General features: G+C 36.0%; 1 protein-coding gene across 2 annotated transcripts in view; it reads right to left on the reverse strand.

Moving 5' to 3' along the window:
* Positions 1–17,540, reverse strand: part of PRKD3 (protein kinase D3) — a 143,724-nt gene that overhangs the window by 49,195 nt on the left and 76,989 nt on the right. Inside the window, exons 1-2 of one of the 2 annotated variants that reach the window (XM_074203921.1) lie at positions 12,675–13,612; positions 11,941–12,072 (exon numbers count right to left, since the gene is read on the reverse strand). The exons of the other annotated variant lie outside the window; for it this stretch is intronic. Of the exons in view, the coding sequence (XP_074060022.1) occupies positions 11,941–12,072; positions 12,675–12,789 (247 nt within the window). The 5' untranslated portion in view covers positions 12,790–13,612. Of the gene's footprint in view, positions 1–11,940; positions 12,073–12,674; positions 13,613–17,540 lie in introns of those variants that run through there. 2 annotated transcript variants of the gene reach the window in all.

Raw genomic sequence — 17,540 nt, forward strand, 5'->3', positions numbered from 1 at the left:
ATAACAAAACCTTAGCCTTACTAGACATTTCTCTTCTCTGACACTAGAGATCCAGCTACACTGACCTCCCAGTTTTTTGCCTTTTTTTTGACCCCTCCTCATTGAAGATGTAGCTCAATCCCATTCTTCTATGTTAAGCTTTTCCCAGTACCCCCATTTCCAAATGTCACCTCTCTCCAAAACTGCTTTATACATATCTGGATTTGCTCACTTTATAGTTGTACTAAAAATAGTGAGTTGCTTTGTTGTTTCCTCCATAATAGAACACAAGTTTTTTGTGAACAGGGCTTGTTCTATTATCTATACTTGCACACCCCAGGGCCTAACAACATCTGGCACATAGTAGGGACTTCATACTTTGTTTAAAGTTTTTTTTACAAGGCAATGGGGTTAAGTAACTTGCCCAAGGTCACACAGCTAGGTAATTATTTTGTGTCTCAGATGGGATTTGAATTCAGGTCCTCCTGACTCCAGGGCTGGTGCTCTATCTACTTGTGCCACCTAGCTGCTCCAACTTCATACTTATTTATTTATTTATTATTTTTTTTAACTTCCTACTTTTTGACTGAATGTTTGCTTGTTTCCAGCAGTTCTAACTTTCCAAAGAAGTCAAATGATTGATTCAAGGATTAAAAAACAGAACATAGTGGGCTACAATAGATTAATGGAGAATTAGAACATTAGCTTATTTGATTACCCCCGGTAATGAGATAATATTTGAAGAGCTTTATAAACCTTAAAGCACTATATAAAAAGCCAATGTTGTTGTTATTCAACAAGCATTATTGACCATAGAATTGACCAGTAATTGAACTATTATATTGCCATCAGTTCCCTTGAAAAACAATAGTTTTTATATACCAGAATCCAAAGAAGGAAGAATCCAAATTTTTATACCCTAATCTCAAACAATACCCTGTGGATACCATATTTTATACCATATATAAGTAGTCAGAAAAGTTAGAAGAAATAAAACCAAATAAAAGCAAAGTTTGAGCTTATTTCCTTCCTGAATCCCCCTAAAGAATAATAGCAAGCACAAAAGAGGAGATGATCCCTAGAGTTGCCAAATGATTCAATTCCAGATCCTCAAAATTAGGAAACCTTATCTACCATGCTCATAGTATTATGTTTTTTCCTAGGATTTAGGGATCAATAGGTTGGCAGAAGTACCAATGTGAAGAATCTTAATTGATTTCAGATTTTCTATACCCTCTATTCATTTTAAATGATAAGCAATTTCCATTTTGTCATTTATATTTGAGACAAACTCTAAGGGACCTAATCTATGATTACAACAGATTATCAGCATAAAAGAGTTCCCAAGTCTTCTGAATTCTCTATACTCTATGCCCTCAGGAAAAGAAGACAAAAATCTCTGTATTTCTCTGCCTCATTTCCGTAAAAATTGGGTAGAAAAGAACTAAAATAATTTGAAATGGACAAACACAGAAAACTTCCCAATAAACAGAGGAGGAAAGCAGAGAAGGCCTTCCTTTGAATTATTATTTGACAGAATACTAGAAATTCTAGCTAAGTAATAAAACTAAAGAAAAACAGAGTATAAAAATTGGTAAAAATGAGATGAAACCATTTCTATTTGTCTATAAATGATTATTTTCTTAGGATACCTGAATTAGCAAATACATTTACTGAAATGATAAATAACTTTAGTAAAGAAAGCATAATATAAACAATTCTCAAAAATCATCAGCAATATTCAGTACTGATAAATATAAATTAGGAAACATTTGATAAAGAAATTCCATTCACTAGAACAATAAAATGCACAAAGAATTTGATAATTAGTATAACAACATATGTAAGGGACTTCTTTAAACATAATTAAAAAGCACTCTAAATGAAAGAAAGACTTAAATAATTAGGAGAATCGTTTATTGTAGTTAGATGACCCAAATTTTCTCTTTTCTTATAAGCTCTCAACACACGTAAGATCTTAAAACAATAGCTTTGAATGCTCTAAAAGTCTGAGATCATTGGTTTCATTGCTTACTATTGTTAAAATGTTTATTTACATTTCTTGTTTTTTATTTGGAAATGTTTGTATATCAATTACCCTGCTCAGCTCTGGTTTCTTTTTAGAATAATTCAGATTCCTTCCTTTTTGATAAAACTCATCTTGTTATAAGTGATTAGGCTTGGTTTTGCAAGCTATGTTATTCCAGGCTAGGTGTTGAAGTGGATAGAGCACTGGCCTTGGAGTCAGAAGGACTAGAGTTTAAATCCAGTCTGAGACACTTGCCACTTACCAGCTGTGTGACCTTGGCAAGTCAATTAAACCCAACTGCCTCACATCCAGGGCTATCTCCAGTCATCCTGATTCATATCTGGCTAATGAATTCAGATAGCTCTGGAGGACAAAGTGAGGCTAGTGAAATTAGCACAGCACCTCCTCACTCTAATGCAATTCATGTGTTTGTCATTGGAATAACCTCCCTTGAGGTTATGGTCTTCTTAGAGAATAAAGGACAAAAAAACATTAGGCTTGAGGAACAGTCCACTAAAAGGAATGTAAGGAGGGAGAATATGGGGCTTGGGAAATATGAAGCAAGGTGATTACACTGGATTATGGAATGAATAAAGGGGATTATAGTGAAATACTTTTGGAATGCATTAAATGTCAAAGTAACATCACCTGTCTGATGTTTTGGTGTTCTTCAAAAATGAAGAACAAACATTATTCTATACTATAAGTCAATCCCCCTTTGCTTTCCAGAATATCATTTTCTAAAACCTCTTAATTTCCTATAGACAAGAAATAATCTTGAGAATTCAATTCTTTTTTTCCTTCTATTTCTTTCTGAAGAACTTTGTAAACTTTAAAGCACTTATAGCCAATGTTGTAGTTATTTAACAAGCATTTATTGACTATTATTTTTTTCTCTGTGTTTGATACAAAGTTCCGAAGTGTGAACACTGTAATTCCTGGGAAGATGAACTCAGACTTTCTCAGCATTCTGTATACTTTGTCCTCTATTTCTAATACTTTGGGGCAAATTTTTTTTTTTACTAATTACTGAAGTGTGAAATTCAGGCTTTTTGCTTCACTGTGGTTTTCTTTGGGGGAGAAGTGTGAAATCCTTAAATTATCTCTGTACATCCTATCTTCAGCTTCAGTTAGATTTTGATTCCTATTTTGTCAAATTTTATTTTTCCTTTATATTTCTGAGTTTCAAATCTGCCATTCTATTTTCCAGAGGCTCTATTGTTTAGAAGATAGCTATCTCATGTTCTAAATTATCCATTATCTTTTGGGGTTTGTTTCTTTGAGACCTTTGATTTCTACCTTATTTATATTTTTATTTTTCTAATTTCTAAAGACATGTCAGCAAGAATTTATGAAGGACCCACTATGTTCCAGATCCTGTATTAAACTCAGGTAAAACAAAAATTAAAAAATGGAATCTGCTTCTCAAGGAGTTCAGTCTAATGGGAAAACAGTATGCAAGCCATTATATACAAACAAGACAGATGCACATGCACATACACACAAAGGATACACTGGAATTCATTTCAGAAGGAATGAAAGAAGATAAAGAAGACTTGGGAAAGGTTTCTTGTAGAAGGCGGGATTTGAACTGAGACTTGAGGGAAGCTGGAGAAATCAGGAGGTGAGATTGAGTCAGAGTGTGTGTGTGTCTGAGGTGTGAGGCAGAGTCAAGGAAAATGATCACAGTTAAGAGGAGGGTCATGTTCAAGAAACAATAAACAAATCAGTATCACTGAAGAATTAGATAGCAGAGTACATGGGAGAGAATAGGGTGTAAGATGACTAGAAAGACAGGAAAGGGTTCAAGGTTATAAAGAGCTTTAAAAAAACAGAGTTTATATTATATCCTAGAGGCATTGAGAGATCCCCTGGTATTTAATGGTTGGTTCTTAGCCTTTTCGATAAGCTTGGAATGCTCCACCACAGGTTGGGCATAAATGGTTCATGGGAACACCTGGGGTGGGTACTCTGAACTTACGTATGTCACATTTCCTTCAAGCTTTTTCAATTGTACCTTCCTCATAGAGCACAGTCCCTTCATTGGTAAGGGCATGCCATGCTGGGTGGTCCTGTGCTGGTGTTTCCCATGCTGTAAATCAGTTCTAAAGTTCTTCAATGGGACCTTTAGCATGTCTCAGTATTGCTTCTTCTGACCCCCCCTGTGAGTGTTTACCCTGTGTGAGTTCTCCATAAAATAGTATTTTGGACAAGCATATGTCTGGCATTCTAACAAGGTGTCCACCCCATCATAGTTGCACTCTCTGTAGTAATGTTGAATAGAGAGATGGGAAGGAGAGAGGTGGGGAGGACAGATTGTGACATGGCCTGACATGCACTTTAGGAAGATCAATTTGTCAACTGAGGAGGAGAATGGACTGGAGTTGGAAAAATATTGTGACTATTACAACAATCCAAGAATGAAGGGATGAAGACACAGCTGTATCAGTGTGATACAATGACAGAAGGTGTATACGAGAAATATTTTGAAGGCAGAAATGATGGGGTCGGCAGCTGATTTAAAGAGGTGACAGGGAGGAAGAATTAAAGGATGACACCCAGACTGTGAGTCTGTGTGACTAGAAGAAGGGTGATACCCTTGACATAATAGAGAAAAATTTTTGAAGGGAAAGATTACTGAGTTCCATTTTAAATATGTTAAGTTAAAGATGTCTATGGAATGTCCAGTTTGAGATATCTGATAGGGAGTTGAAGATGAGACTGTCATTCAAGAAAGAGATTAGGGCTGGACAAAAAAAACAGAGATTATTTGCATAGAGATAACTGAAATCATGAAAGCTAATGAAATCACAGAGTGAAACATCATAAAGGTAAAAGAGAAAGTCCAAGAAAGAAACTTAAAAGAAACCCACAGTTGATGGGCAAGACTGGAATGAAAATCCAGCAAAGCAGAGGATGCAATCAGATAGAAGAGAAACAGTAGAGAGTAATGTCATCAAAGTCTAGAGGGAAGAGAATATCAAAGCAAAGGGAATAAAAATAAACCAAAAAAATTTTAAACTTTCCAAGGCTGCAAAAAGGCCAAGAAGGATGAACACTAAAAATGACTTTGAGATTTGTCAATGAAAATAAAATTCATAACTTGTGAGAGAGAAGTTTCATTTCAATGATGAGGATGGAAACCAGATTACAGGGAGTTAAGAAGAAAGTAAAAGGAAGGAAGTGGAGATACTGGAAGGAAGTGATGATACTGAGTGTATATGACCTTCTGAACCATCTACAATTGCTTGCTTTTGTTTCATTATTTCTGATGGTTACATGTTATTTATTGAATTGTTTTCTCTTTCATCAGATTTAAAAGCATCTATTCTTCACTACACAGTATTTATTCATTTTCTAAACTGCTTGTTTTTCTTTTTTCATGCATTTCAAATCTTGTTAAACTCAGTGTGGGCTGGATTTAGATATAAATTTCTGTCTTGGTCTGATTGCCATCTTTACCATTTCTTCTATTCCATTAGCACCACTGCTCCATCATTCACTTCTACCTCCTTTTATCTTATACAGATCACTATAGAAGAAAAATGAGGATTCTCTCTGGATTGCTACCCATGGGAACATTGAGAGAAAATGACCTCAGCTGGGTTTGTGTCCTGTCCCTCCCTTTTCATCTGGTAGCCCTGCTAACCAGTTTTATATTTAATGTTTCTCAACTGAAATTTGAAATTCCATGCTCATCCTCACCCAGTTATAGGTGTGGGATGGGAAAATTGGATCATTTCCAAAAAGCAACTTCGAGGAGAAAGGCTAGAAGCCACCACAGTCAAAGCTTGAAATAAAGTACCTAACAAAACGACTACACTGAGAATGGAGTAAAGTGAGTTTAGTTTGGAAGAGTAGGTCCTATCATGCAAGCTTCTGTTGTCTTTTTATCATGTAGGAATGTTCCCTTTCATTTCTACTTGTTAATTTTATTGTTCTTATTCAGTTCTTATTGTTTTGAGGTAGTGGTAATGGCAGGACATTGCAAAACCTTTCACACTGACATCTTGTTAAAAGTTCTTAAATAAATTTGATTTTTCACTCATCTTCCAGCATTTTCTTCACTATTCTGTTGACCAATAAACTATTAGAACAGTTTTGTGAAAGGAGCAACAATAAATGTAATTTTAAAAATCAAATTATAGGATTAAAATTGAATGCATATGCTAAAATTCTATACATCACTTTTTAAAACTCATCCATTCCAAAGAAGTTAATTTTATATGATTTACAAATAGCAAGTATGGGTACTTGATTGTTCAGAGAAATTATATTCTCTTTCATTCTTTTTTTTTTTTAGGTTTTTGCAAGGCAAATGGGGTTAAATGGCTTGGCCAAGGCCACACAGCTAGGTAATTAAGTGTCTGAGACTGGATTTGAACCCAGGTACTCCTAACTCCAGGGCCGGTGCTTTATCCACTGTGCCACCTAGCCACCCCTTATTCTCTTTCATTCTACAAAACTTCCATTTATATTTGTAACTAAGTATCCTCTGAATGCCACACTCATCTCTTCTCCTTACTCATGCTTCCTTACACCTTTGATTTTTTTCTTTCATCTTTCCATATCATTCCCTCAATATTCTATTTTGGCCTCTCTGTCTTCCAGCAATAATGGAAGAAATTAAAGTCAGGAAGATTCAATTCAACATAAGGAAGAACATTTGAAATAACTAGATCTGAGCCATATGAAAAAATTGAACTCTATGACAGGATATATTCAAACCCAAGGGAGACAAATAACTCTTAAGGATGCTGTGGAAAGAATTCTATGCACAAGGTGTGTGAAAGATTAGTGCAAGTGTGAAAAAGGGTAAAAAAACCCATATGTACAAAAATATTCATAGCAGCTCTTTTTATGGTGGGTTGGAATAGGAAACTGAGGGGATGTCCCACTAGTTGATGAATGAGTGAACAAACTGTGGTATATGAATGTGATGGAACATTATTATTCTATAAGAAATCATGAAAGATAGGACTTCAGAAAAGTCTGGAAGGACTTACATGAATTGAGTGAAATGAATAGAACCAGAAGAACATTATATACACTAACAACACTGGTGGGGATCAACCAGGATGGACTTGTTCATTTCAGCAGTGCAATAATCACGACAATTCTGAGACTTATGATAGAAAATACTATCCATATTCAGAGAGGGAACTAATGAGTTTAAAGGCAGACCAAAGCTTACTATCTTCAATCTTAATTTATCTTTTTGTATTGTGTCATTTTTTCTCTCTCTAATTTTTTTCTTCCACTTGGATTGATTCTTCTTTTACCACAAAATTAATATGAATCTATGTTTAGCATAATTATACATGTAGAATCTATATTAGATTGCTTTCTGTCAGGGGAAGGGGGAAAATGTAGAACTCAAAACCTTGCAAAAAAGAAAAGACTTGAGGACTATTGTTATAGGTTGTTTGAAAAACAAATAAAAATACGAAAATATGAAAAAATTAGTGCAGGAGATATCTACATGATGGGCCTTCAGGGAGCTACTTTGAGAGAATTGTCATGTTCTGTCTAAGACTCTTCTTTAGACTAAACATTCAAATGCCTTTTAATAGCCTTCAGATTCTTATACACTATGTGTTCAACACTATTCACTATCTGAGTGGATGCTCTTTAGATGATTAAAAACCTAGATTTAGGGGCGGCTAGGTGTCATAGTGGATAAAGCACTGGCCCTGGAGTCAGGAGTACCTGGGTTCAAATCTGGTCTCAGACACTTAATAATTACCTAGCTGTGTGGCCTTGGGCAAGCCACTTAACCTCATTTGCCTTGCAAAAACCTAAAAATAAAAAAACAACAAAAAAAAACCCACCTAGATTTAAAGCTGTGGAAGAAACCTCAAAGGTCACTTAGTCCAAACCTCACATTTCACAGTTAGGAAAACTGAGGCCCAGAATCTCTCTCTCTCTCTCTCTCTCTCTCTCTCCTACACATACCACACACATCATTGAAGAGAATTTGAACTCAGGTTCTCTGACTTGAGAGCAAGCATCCTTTCTACTAAATCAAGCTGCTTATCAACAACCTTCTTAAACCTTTCACTATCCAGAATTAACTCCCCAAATACTGACTTCTTTAAGTAGCCTTTCCCACTGACCTTTGTTACTACTTCCTTTCCTCTAAGATAACTTTCAATCTTTATATATACACACACACACAAATAAACAGAATGCACATATACATACATATGTATGTGTATACATAGACATATACACATCCAAATCCACAAAAATATCTTCCAAGATATTTTTCAAGATATCCCTTTCTCTTCTCTGATCCTATTACTACTCTGGTACAAGACTCATTCATCAAACACTTAGATTACTACAATGCCCCTGCTCATTGGTCTCCGTGCCACATCTTTTCCAACTCCAGTCCATTCTTCAGTTGTCAAACTGATCATCCTAAAATGTGGGTCTGACCATGTCACAACCTTTTCCCCTTTATGATCCCATTCAGTAACTTTCAGTGGATCTCTCATATCTCTGTGTTCATTGAATTGTGAGGATATAAGGACCATCTCTTTGTTTCCCCAGCACTTAGTAAAGCTAAGTACATGCTTGAGTTGACTTTGTAGCTCTAATATCCTATTCTTTCAATATAAATGTATATTATTGCTCCTTTTTCCCATTCTTACTTTTCTAAAAGACAGGTAGAATGCTGAAGCAGTCATTCCCCACATGGAGGGGCAGCTTCTAGAAGTGCACCATGTTGTGGTCACTGCCCTACTTCTTACTATAGAGCATCTGTAGGCACTCTGGAGATGATTCCAGTCTGCTAACTATGGGTTAAGAGACAGACTCTTCATTGGCTGCAGAGTTAGAAATAAGGATCCATTCCAAAGGCAATCAATCAGGCTGCCAGGGACTAGTTCTGTTCTCTCTTTCTTATCTAACTACAGTTCAGATGAGAGATTCTTTACTATTATCAGTCTTGTAAGTATCATTATATATGATATTTCAAGGTGTACAAAGTACTTTACAAATATCTTCTTTGACTATCATAGCATCTCTAGGAGGTAGGTGCTATTATTATCTTCATCTTACAGATGAGAAAACAACAACACCCAGAGATAAAGTGACTTGCCCAGGGTCACAAGTTCTTTCTGACTCCACTGTACCATTTAGTTGTCTTAGGTATAAAGGTATAAGGGTCAGACCTCATACATTTCGCCATCTGAGGACATAGCCTATGATTATAGGTCACTTTTGTTCTCTTCTCTTTTAGAGAAAGGATCTAAGAGATGGCTATGACCTTGAAAGCTTCAGAAGGTCAAGAGAGGGAGCCACCACTCCAGAAGCTTAGAAAGCTTACAATCCATTCTGGATTGACCACAAGTCACACAGCAAGGAGTAGAATCCTAAGCAACTCATGATCACCTGGTTCATCAGCAACAGAGAAAATGAATCCACCATCAGCCTTGGTAAATTTGGACATGAATTTGATGGAACTAATATGCTACATAGGAACTGAGTTAAATCTGAGCCCACTCTCCCCAAGGCTCAGATGGATTAGAGGAAGAGTGTGTCCAGGTATTGACAAAGGAGGGAGAGGAGCCTCAAGGTAAGAGTACTAAGAGAGAACTCCATCACTACCCCTCATAGTTAACCCCTAGAACCACAGAAGTGGGAATGAGGGGAAGGGCTATCACCAGCCTTGTTCTAGAAGTTTTTTTACTCTTCAAGGCTTTAAAAACCATTAACTTACTTCAGTTTCTCCTGAGTCAGCTCACTGATTGATACCCTTAAATGCAAATTTCTTTGAACTTGGCCTCAAGGAAGATGGTTCCAAATATTATTCCAATTTATACATCTTAAATTTCCATAAGCATGGATTTCAAAAATAATGGGTCTCTTTCTGCTGCCACACAAATATGGAAAGAAGTTTAATTGACCAAGATCACAAAATTACCTAAAGCTCAAAAAGGACCCAAATGGTTTCAGATTTCAGATCCATCCATTCTTTTTATTTTGCAGTACATAAACTGAAAACTTAATGGCTATTAACAAATAAGGAATAAATGCACAATAAATAAAAAGCAATATCACCATATCATAATGTTTTCCCTAATTATGTCCACAAAGCAAAACTCATAATGGAAATGAGACTAACAAATGAATTTCCTACAAAATATATGGTGATATAATACAGATTTCAAATTCTATCTTTTTTATTCATAACTTAAGAAATAAAACAACTATTTCCATAGCAATGTAGGTTAAAAAAAAGAGGATTGCACATGAAACTAAAAATCTATTATGGAAAAGTTATTTTTCCTTTTAAATACATATTAAAGTTAACATGTAACTTTCTCTTTTTTCCTCTCCCCCTCCCTACCTGTCCTAGAAATGTTACTGTTAGATACAAATCTATACATAAGTAAAACCAAGATTCTAACTTTCTCTTGTATTCAGGTCTGCTGAATGTTAATATCTCCAGCTATAATTTTTTGTTTAGGTTTTTGCAAGGCAAATGGGGAAGTAACATAAGTAACACTTAACTAAGTTTCATGAGCACCAGAAAGGCAAAAGATTTGTTTCGCAAGAGAAGTCTTTTTAGAAAATGTAACCTATATCAAAGTTCCCCAAAATTCTGGGCTCATGTGAGACCAGGTATGATCTTGAGGCCAATCCCAAGAATGGTTATTTCTCTAATTGGCCCATTACCTCCCTCTTGGAAATACTCCAAGATAATCTTCTAATAATCTTAAAACAAGCGCTTATGTCTGGGCTTCTCCAAACATAGGTTAAAAAGGGACCTTAAAATGTATTAAGTACTGAAGGTACAATATGAGTTTGAAGTATAGGGCAGTCCTTACTTATTTTATCCTATAGAAAAGATTATCTACTAAAAAGGGATTCACAGAAGCCCCAAAAGAAATATATAAACACAGGGTTTCCCACTTGCCTTAGTATTAAGAATGGGATATGCCATATGTAGAGGATTCAAGCTGTCTCTCAGTTCCCCCCAGTAGGAATTGCTGATAGGTTAACAAGTTACAAGACCAATGAAATCTCCTTCCCCCACAAGGTCCAAGGGGGTCCTTCCAGACTCCCAAGGTCATCTAGTGGTTTTGACCTTTTTGCCACCCAAAGGTCATTATCTTCTGGGGGATCAGGTTGCTGGAGGTCCTTTTCCATCAGATTTGCACCATCTGTATGATTCATTACTGCTGCTCTACAATAAGGATGCTGTACTAGAAATATGAGAAACATCTCTCTTCAAGGAGAACATTATATGAAAAAAATATTCTCTCTATATATGGAAGTCCCCCATGAGATGATTGCTAATGGGGAGTCTTTCCTGTGGGCTCAGCGGGTCCTCATGGATCAGCTTCTGCTATGAGTCTCTGAAGGAATTCTTTCCATGTCCTGAATGTGCTGCCTTCTATTAAGAGAGGAAGAGCTACTTACTCTCCAATCTCAGGACCTCTTCTCTCAGGTAGGAATATATAAGCTCATGTTTACCTGAGTCAGGCATTTCTGACCCAAGTTGCCATCAAACTGATCCTAGGGTTGAGGAGAAGAACTACCTTCTCTTCCTATCCTTGGGCACCAGTAGAAAAGGAAGAGAAAAACAAAGGATGTCCTGAAGAGAGCAAGCGAGATTAAGACTTAAACACTCTGCTTACATAGAATGCAAGGAAGTTCAATTGAATCTGTCAGCTAAACATGGAGAGCCAAACCCAGCCACTGAAATTAAATAAGTACTAAACCACTGAACCCATGGACATTCTGACATTTCAGAAGACGATAACCCTCAGATTGCTCCAAATCAAGCTCATGCCCTGAAAGGTCAACAGACTGATCTCCTAATTCACCTTAATTTTTTCAGTGACTCCCCTGAATATATAAACCCCCCCCACTCTTTACAAATATACCATTTGTCAAATAAGAATATTCTAGAATCCTACCTTCACACTTTAATCCTTGGCGCACCAATCCCCAAAGCATCTCACCACAATAGTCACAAAAAGTAGGTGCTTTGTAAGAATGCACATAGAGTGCATGTGGACGGATCTGGAAATCTTCTACTGTAGCCAAAGCTTTTAAAAGAAAGGTATTATTGTAATCAATCCTATTAATTAACATGAGACAATTTATATAATGGAACATATATGAAAGATGGTACTGAGTCAATTATTTATAAGCATTTTATCAGACCATGAAAAAGAAAGACTTCCTTATATTTATACTAAAACACTGCAAAAACTTAAAATGATAACAGTATAATTTTCTACCTAAACTTTTATATATTTTTCTTCCTCCTTTTTCCCTGAACAACAAACAATTCTGTGCTATGGGACAAAGGGGGGGGGCAGAGTATCTGTGCAACTGGGTTGGCCTCTGTGGCTCAGGAGACAAGAGACCATTTCAGACTAAGGGCCAAACTTTTCAGCTTGTCCACTTGTATTGGAGGTTTACGGTGACTTCCTTTTCTGTGATCAGATCCCCCCTAGGATTCTTCCATCTCCATACGGTAGGGAATTCTTAGACATACCCTGCCTGGAAGTATATGCAATCCACCATAGGAACAAAACAAAGTGTTACTCATGTATGTCCAATACCTAGCACAAAAGATGTGCATCTTGAACTAAGCCTTACTGAGGATGAAAGCGAAACAAGATAACAAACCTTTTTAACTTACCTGATAAAACAACTTCTACCAGATCTCCTTCATGTATCTCTTCTGCTGAGGTAATCAGCTGCAAAATATTTTCTGAATTCAGGTCATGACGAAAGAGAAGAATTTTGTCATACATGCCAAAGAAACCACATTCTGGGAACTGAAAGAAAAATAATTCTGTATCACTATATCTTCAGCTTTCATGAATAGTTAGGAAAAAATGGCAAATTTTATAATGCAGCAACATTACTTTCTATTTACCATTACTTTTATCAAATCTTCAAACGTCAACTATGAATTCCACTGCACTGACTTTAAAAATTACAAGAGACTTCTGGCCAAGATGGTGGAGAGAAGCCAGGAACTTTGTTAAGTTCTCCTGGGTTTTCCACAGAAATGACATGAATCAAGCCTCTTAACAGACATTGGAGTGACAGAATTCACAAAAAGAACAGAGTGGAACATTTACCAACAGGTCAGTCACCAGGGAGTGGGGTGTGTCCAGGGCAGAGAGTACAGCCCCAGCATATGGCTTTTGCAGTTTGGGCTGTCAGTGGGAAGGCTGAGAGCACTCCAGCACAGGTGCCCAGGACCCCCATTCAGCCAGTACAATGGTCTGAATAGCCCAACCCAAATGATGAGACCCTGGAGTTCCCAGCTGGGAGGGCCTAGCCCAGTGACTGGGTTACTGGTGTAGATAGACCAGAGTTAGCCCCAGGCATTTCCACCATTCCCAGGGAGCCAGGGAGTGGGCAGATAATATCTTATCACAGACTGTCCAGAGAGAGAGTCTCTGGAGTTCCTGACAGGTCTGTTCACTGAGCAACCTCTGGATTTCCTAACATCAAGGATCCAGACCAGTAAGCAAGGCTCTGGCCAGTAAGTAAGCCTCTGGGTTGTCAACACCAAAAGTCTGCAATCAAGTCTCTTCCCCAACACAAGAACCTTGGGATAAGTAACAAATACCAAAATGAATAAGAAAGGTCAAAGAAAAGCAGAATCTATTGAAAGTTACCTTGGAGATAAGAATAGGCAAAATACTAGCTCAGAAAAGGAGGGCAGAAGGAATGCTCTATGCATACAGAGAAGATGAATTGGTCTCCAGCCCAAAAAGATTTCTTAGAAGAGCTCAGGAAGGATTTTTAAAATCAAATAGAAAAATTGGTAAAAAAAAAAAAATGCAAGCTAAAATTAACATCTTGCAACAAAAAATAGCAGAAGAAAACAAATCCTTTAAAAATACAATTGGGCAAAAAATATTCTTCAAAAATATTAGAGGGCGGAGCTACTAGATGGCGCAGAGGATAGAGCACTGGGCCTGCAGTCAGGAGTACCTGAGTTCAAATACAGCCTCAGACACTTAACAATTGCCTAGCTGTGTGACTTCTCAAGTCACTTAACCCCACTGCCTTGCAAAAACCCAACATATATAGACATATATATGGGCAAATGAAAAAAAAATAACTCCTTTAAAAATAGACCAAATAGAAAAGGAGGCAAAAGCTAACTGAAAAAATACCTCCTTGAAAATTAGGCTGGGATTAGTGGAACCCATGACTCCATGAGACACCAAGAATCTATTAAACAAAATAAAAAAAAAATAGAAGAAAAAGTAAAATACCCCATTGGTAAAACAATTGACCTGGAAAATATACCCAGGAGAGATAATGTAAGAATTATTGAACTGTCTGAAAACCATGATGAAGAAAGGAGCCCAAATAACTTAAGGAAATTGTCGAGGAGAACTGTCCTGATATCCTGGAACCAGAAGGCAAAATAGTCATTGAAAGAATCCACCAATAACCATCTGAAAAGGATCCCAAAATGAAAACACCAAGGAATATTGTAGCCAGAATTATCAGATCAAGGAGAAAATCCCACAAGCAGCCAGAAAGAAGCAATTCAAATACCAGGGAGTCACAGTCAGGATTACATAAACCTGGCTGCATCAACATAAATATGCTGATATAATATTCTGAAGGGCAAGGGAGCTTGGATTACAACCAAAAATCAACTATTCAGGATTACAACCAATAATCAACTACCCAGAAAAATTTAATATATTCTTTCAGGAAAAACAATGAACATTTAACAAAATAGATCACTTCCAAACTTTCTCAATACAAAGATCAGAACTAAACAGGAAATTTGATCTTCAAATAGGAGGCTCAAGAGATTCATGAAAAAAGATACACAGGGAAAAGAAAAAGACTGCTATTTAATAAAATTAAATTGGTTACATCCTTACCTGGGAGAAGAGAAATTAAGACATTAAAAAAAAGAAGGTGGGGATTGAAATGAGATGGGAGAAAGGGGGAGGAAGAATGGGGTAAATTATATCACATGAAGAGGCAAAAAGGGTCTATTGCAGCAGAGGGGTATAAACTCTTGAATCTTACTTTCATCATATTTGACTCAAAGAGGGAATTAACACATACATTCAGTCGGGTTTAGATATTGGTCTTATACTTCAAGTGTTAGGAGGGAAAACTGATAGGAGGAAGGGAAGGAAGAAGGAGTAAAGTGAAATAGGAAAGAAAAGGAAGGGTGGCTGATAGGGAGATAGAGTGAGGGAGGTGGTACTCATAAGGAAAACACCAGTGAAAAGAATTAGGATCAAAGGAGAGGAAAAAAGTACAAATGGAGGGGAGCTATCATGGAGGGTAATAAAGGGAAAATAATTATAACTATAAAACTGAATGGAGATTAAAGTAATAATTTGAAGCTATTTTGCCCAACTATATGTCAGTAAATTTGACAATCTCAGTGAAATGGATGAATATTTACAAAAATATAAACTGCCCAGATTAAAAGAGAAAATTAAATACTTATATAACTCCATCTCAGAAAAAGGAACTGGATAAGTTTCTTTGAAGAACCTAAGAAAAAAATCTCCAGAGCCAGATAGATTAATAAATGAATTCTACCAAACATCAAAGAACAATTAGTTCCAATTCTATAGAAACTATTTGAAAAAAATAGATTAAGGAGTTCTGCCAAATTCCTTTTATGAAACCAATATAGTGCTGATACCTTAGCCAGGAAGAGTCAAAACAGAGAAACAGGGGGTGGCTAGGTGGCACAGTGGATAGAGCACTGGTCTTGGAGTCAGGAGTACCTGAGTTGAAATCCAGCCTCAGACACTTAATGATTACCTAGCTGTGTTGCCTTGGGCAAACCACTTAACCCCATTGCCTTGCAAAAGAGAGAGAGAGAGAGAGAGAGAGAGAGAGAGAGAGAGAGAGAGAGAGAGAGAGAAAGAGAGAGAGAGAACAAAATTATGGCCCAATTTCCCTAATGAAAACAGATGCGAAAATTTTAAATAAAATTTTAACGAAGTGATTACAGCAAGTTATCACAAGGAAATGAAACTATGATGAAGTATAATTTATACTAGGAATGTAGGATAAGTTCAATACTAGAAGAGCTATCAACATAATTGACAATATCAATAACAAATTAATAGAAATCATGATTATTTCAAATGATGCTGGAAAAGCACCCATTGCTGTTAAAATCCCTAGAGAGCACAGATGATAAACAATTATCTATCTAAAACTATTAACAAGCATTATATATAATGGGGATAAGTTAGAAGCATTCCTAAAACGATCAGGGGTGAAAACAAAGCTACCTATCATCATCACTATTATTCATTACTGTATTAGAAATGTTAGCTTTAACAATAAAGAAATTGAAGGAATTAGAATAGGTAACAAAGAAACAAAACTCACATTTTGCAGATGATATGATTAAAACCCTAGAAAATCATCTAAAAAAAACTTGAAACATTTAGCAACTTTAGCAAACTAAAACTAAACCCACATAAATCATCAGGATTTCTATATATTACTAACAAGACACAGCAGCAAGAGATAGAAAACAACTATAAAACACTTTTCACAAAAATAAAATCAGATCAAAATAACAGGGTAAATGTCAACTGTTCATGGCTAGGATGAGCTAATATAATAAAAATGACAATTCTATCTAAATTAAATTGCTTATTCAGTGCCATATCAAACAAACTTCCAAAAGTACTCTACTGAGCTAGAAAAAATAGCAACTAAATTCATATGGAGTAACAAAAAGTCAAGAATGTCACAGGAATTAATGAAAAAAAATGCAAAGGAAGATGGCCTGGCCATACCAGATCTAAAATTATATTCTAAAGCATCAGTCATCAGAATTGCTTAGTACTGCCTAAGAAATAATGGAATGTATTAGGTGCAAAACAAACAGTCATATTTGACTATAGTAATTAACTGTTTGATAAACCCAAACATTCCAGCTTCTGGGATAAGAACTCACTCTTCAATAAAAGCTGCTGAGAAAACTGGAAGACAGTATGGCAGAAACTAGACATAGCCCAACATCTCATACCCTATATCTAGATAAAGTCAAAAGAGGTGCAGGATTTAGACCTAAAAGGTATTATAAGTCAATTAGGAGAACAAGAAATAGTTTACCTATAAGATCTAGGGAAAGGGGAATAGTATATGAACCAAAAAAGATATAGAGAACATTATAAAATATAAAAATGGATAATTTTTATTACATTAAATTGAAAAGATTCTGCACAAAATAAAACCAACATAACCAAGATTAAAAGGAAGGCAGTAAGTTGGGAAACAAGTTTTACATGTAGTGCTTCTGACAAAGGGCTCATTTCTAAACTGTATAGAGAACTGAGTCAAATTTATAAGACCATAAGTCATTCTTCAATTGATAAATAGTCAAAGGATATGAAAACGCAATTCTCAGATGAAGAAACTAAGGCTATCTATAGTCATATGAAAAATGCTTTAAATCATAATTATAATAATAATAATAGAGAAATATAAATTAAAACAACTCTGAGGTACTACCTCATACCTATCAGATTGG

This window comes from Macrotis lagotis, chromosome 1, assembly GCF_037893015.1.
Source record: "Macrotis lagotis isolate mMagLag1 chromosome 1, bilby.v1.9.chrom.fasta, whole genome shotgun sequence".
Lineage (NCBI taxonomy): Eukaryota > Metazoa > Chordata > Mammalia > Peramelemorphia > Peramelidae > Macrotis > Macrotis lagotis.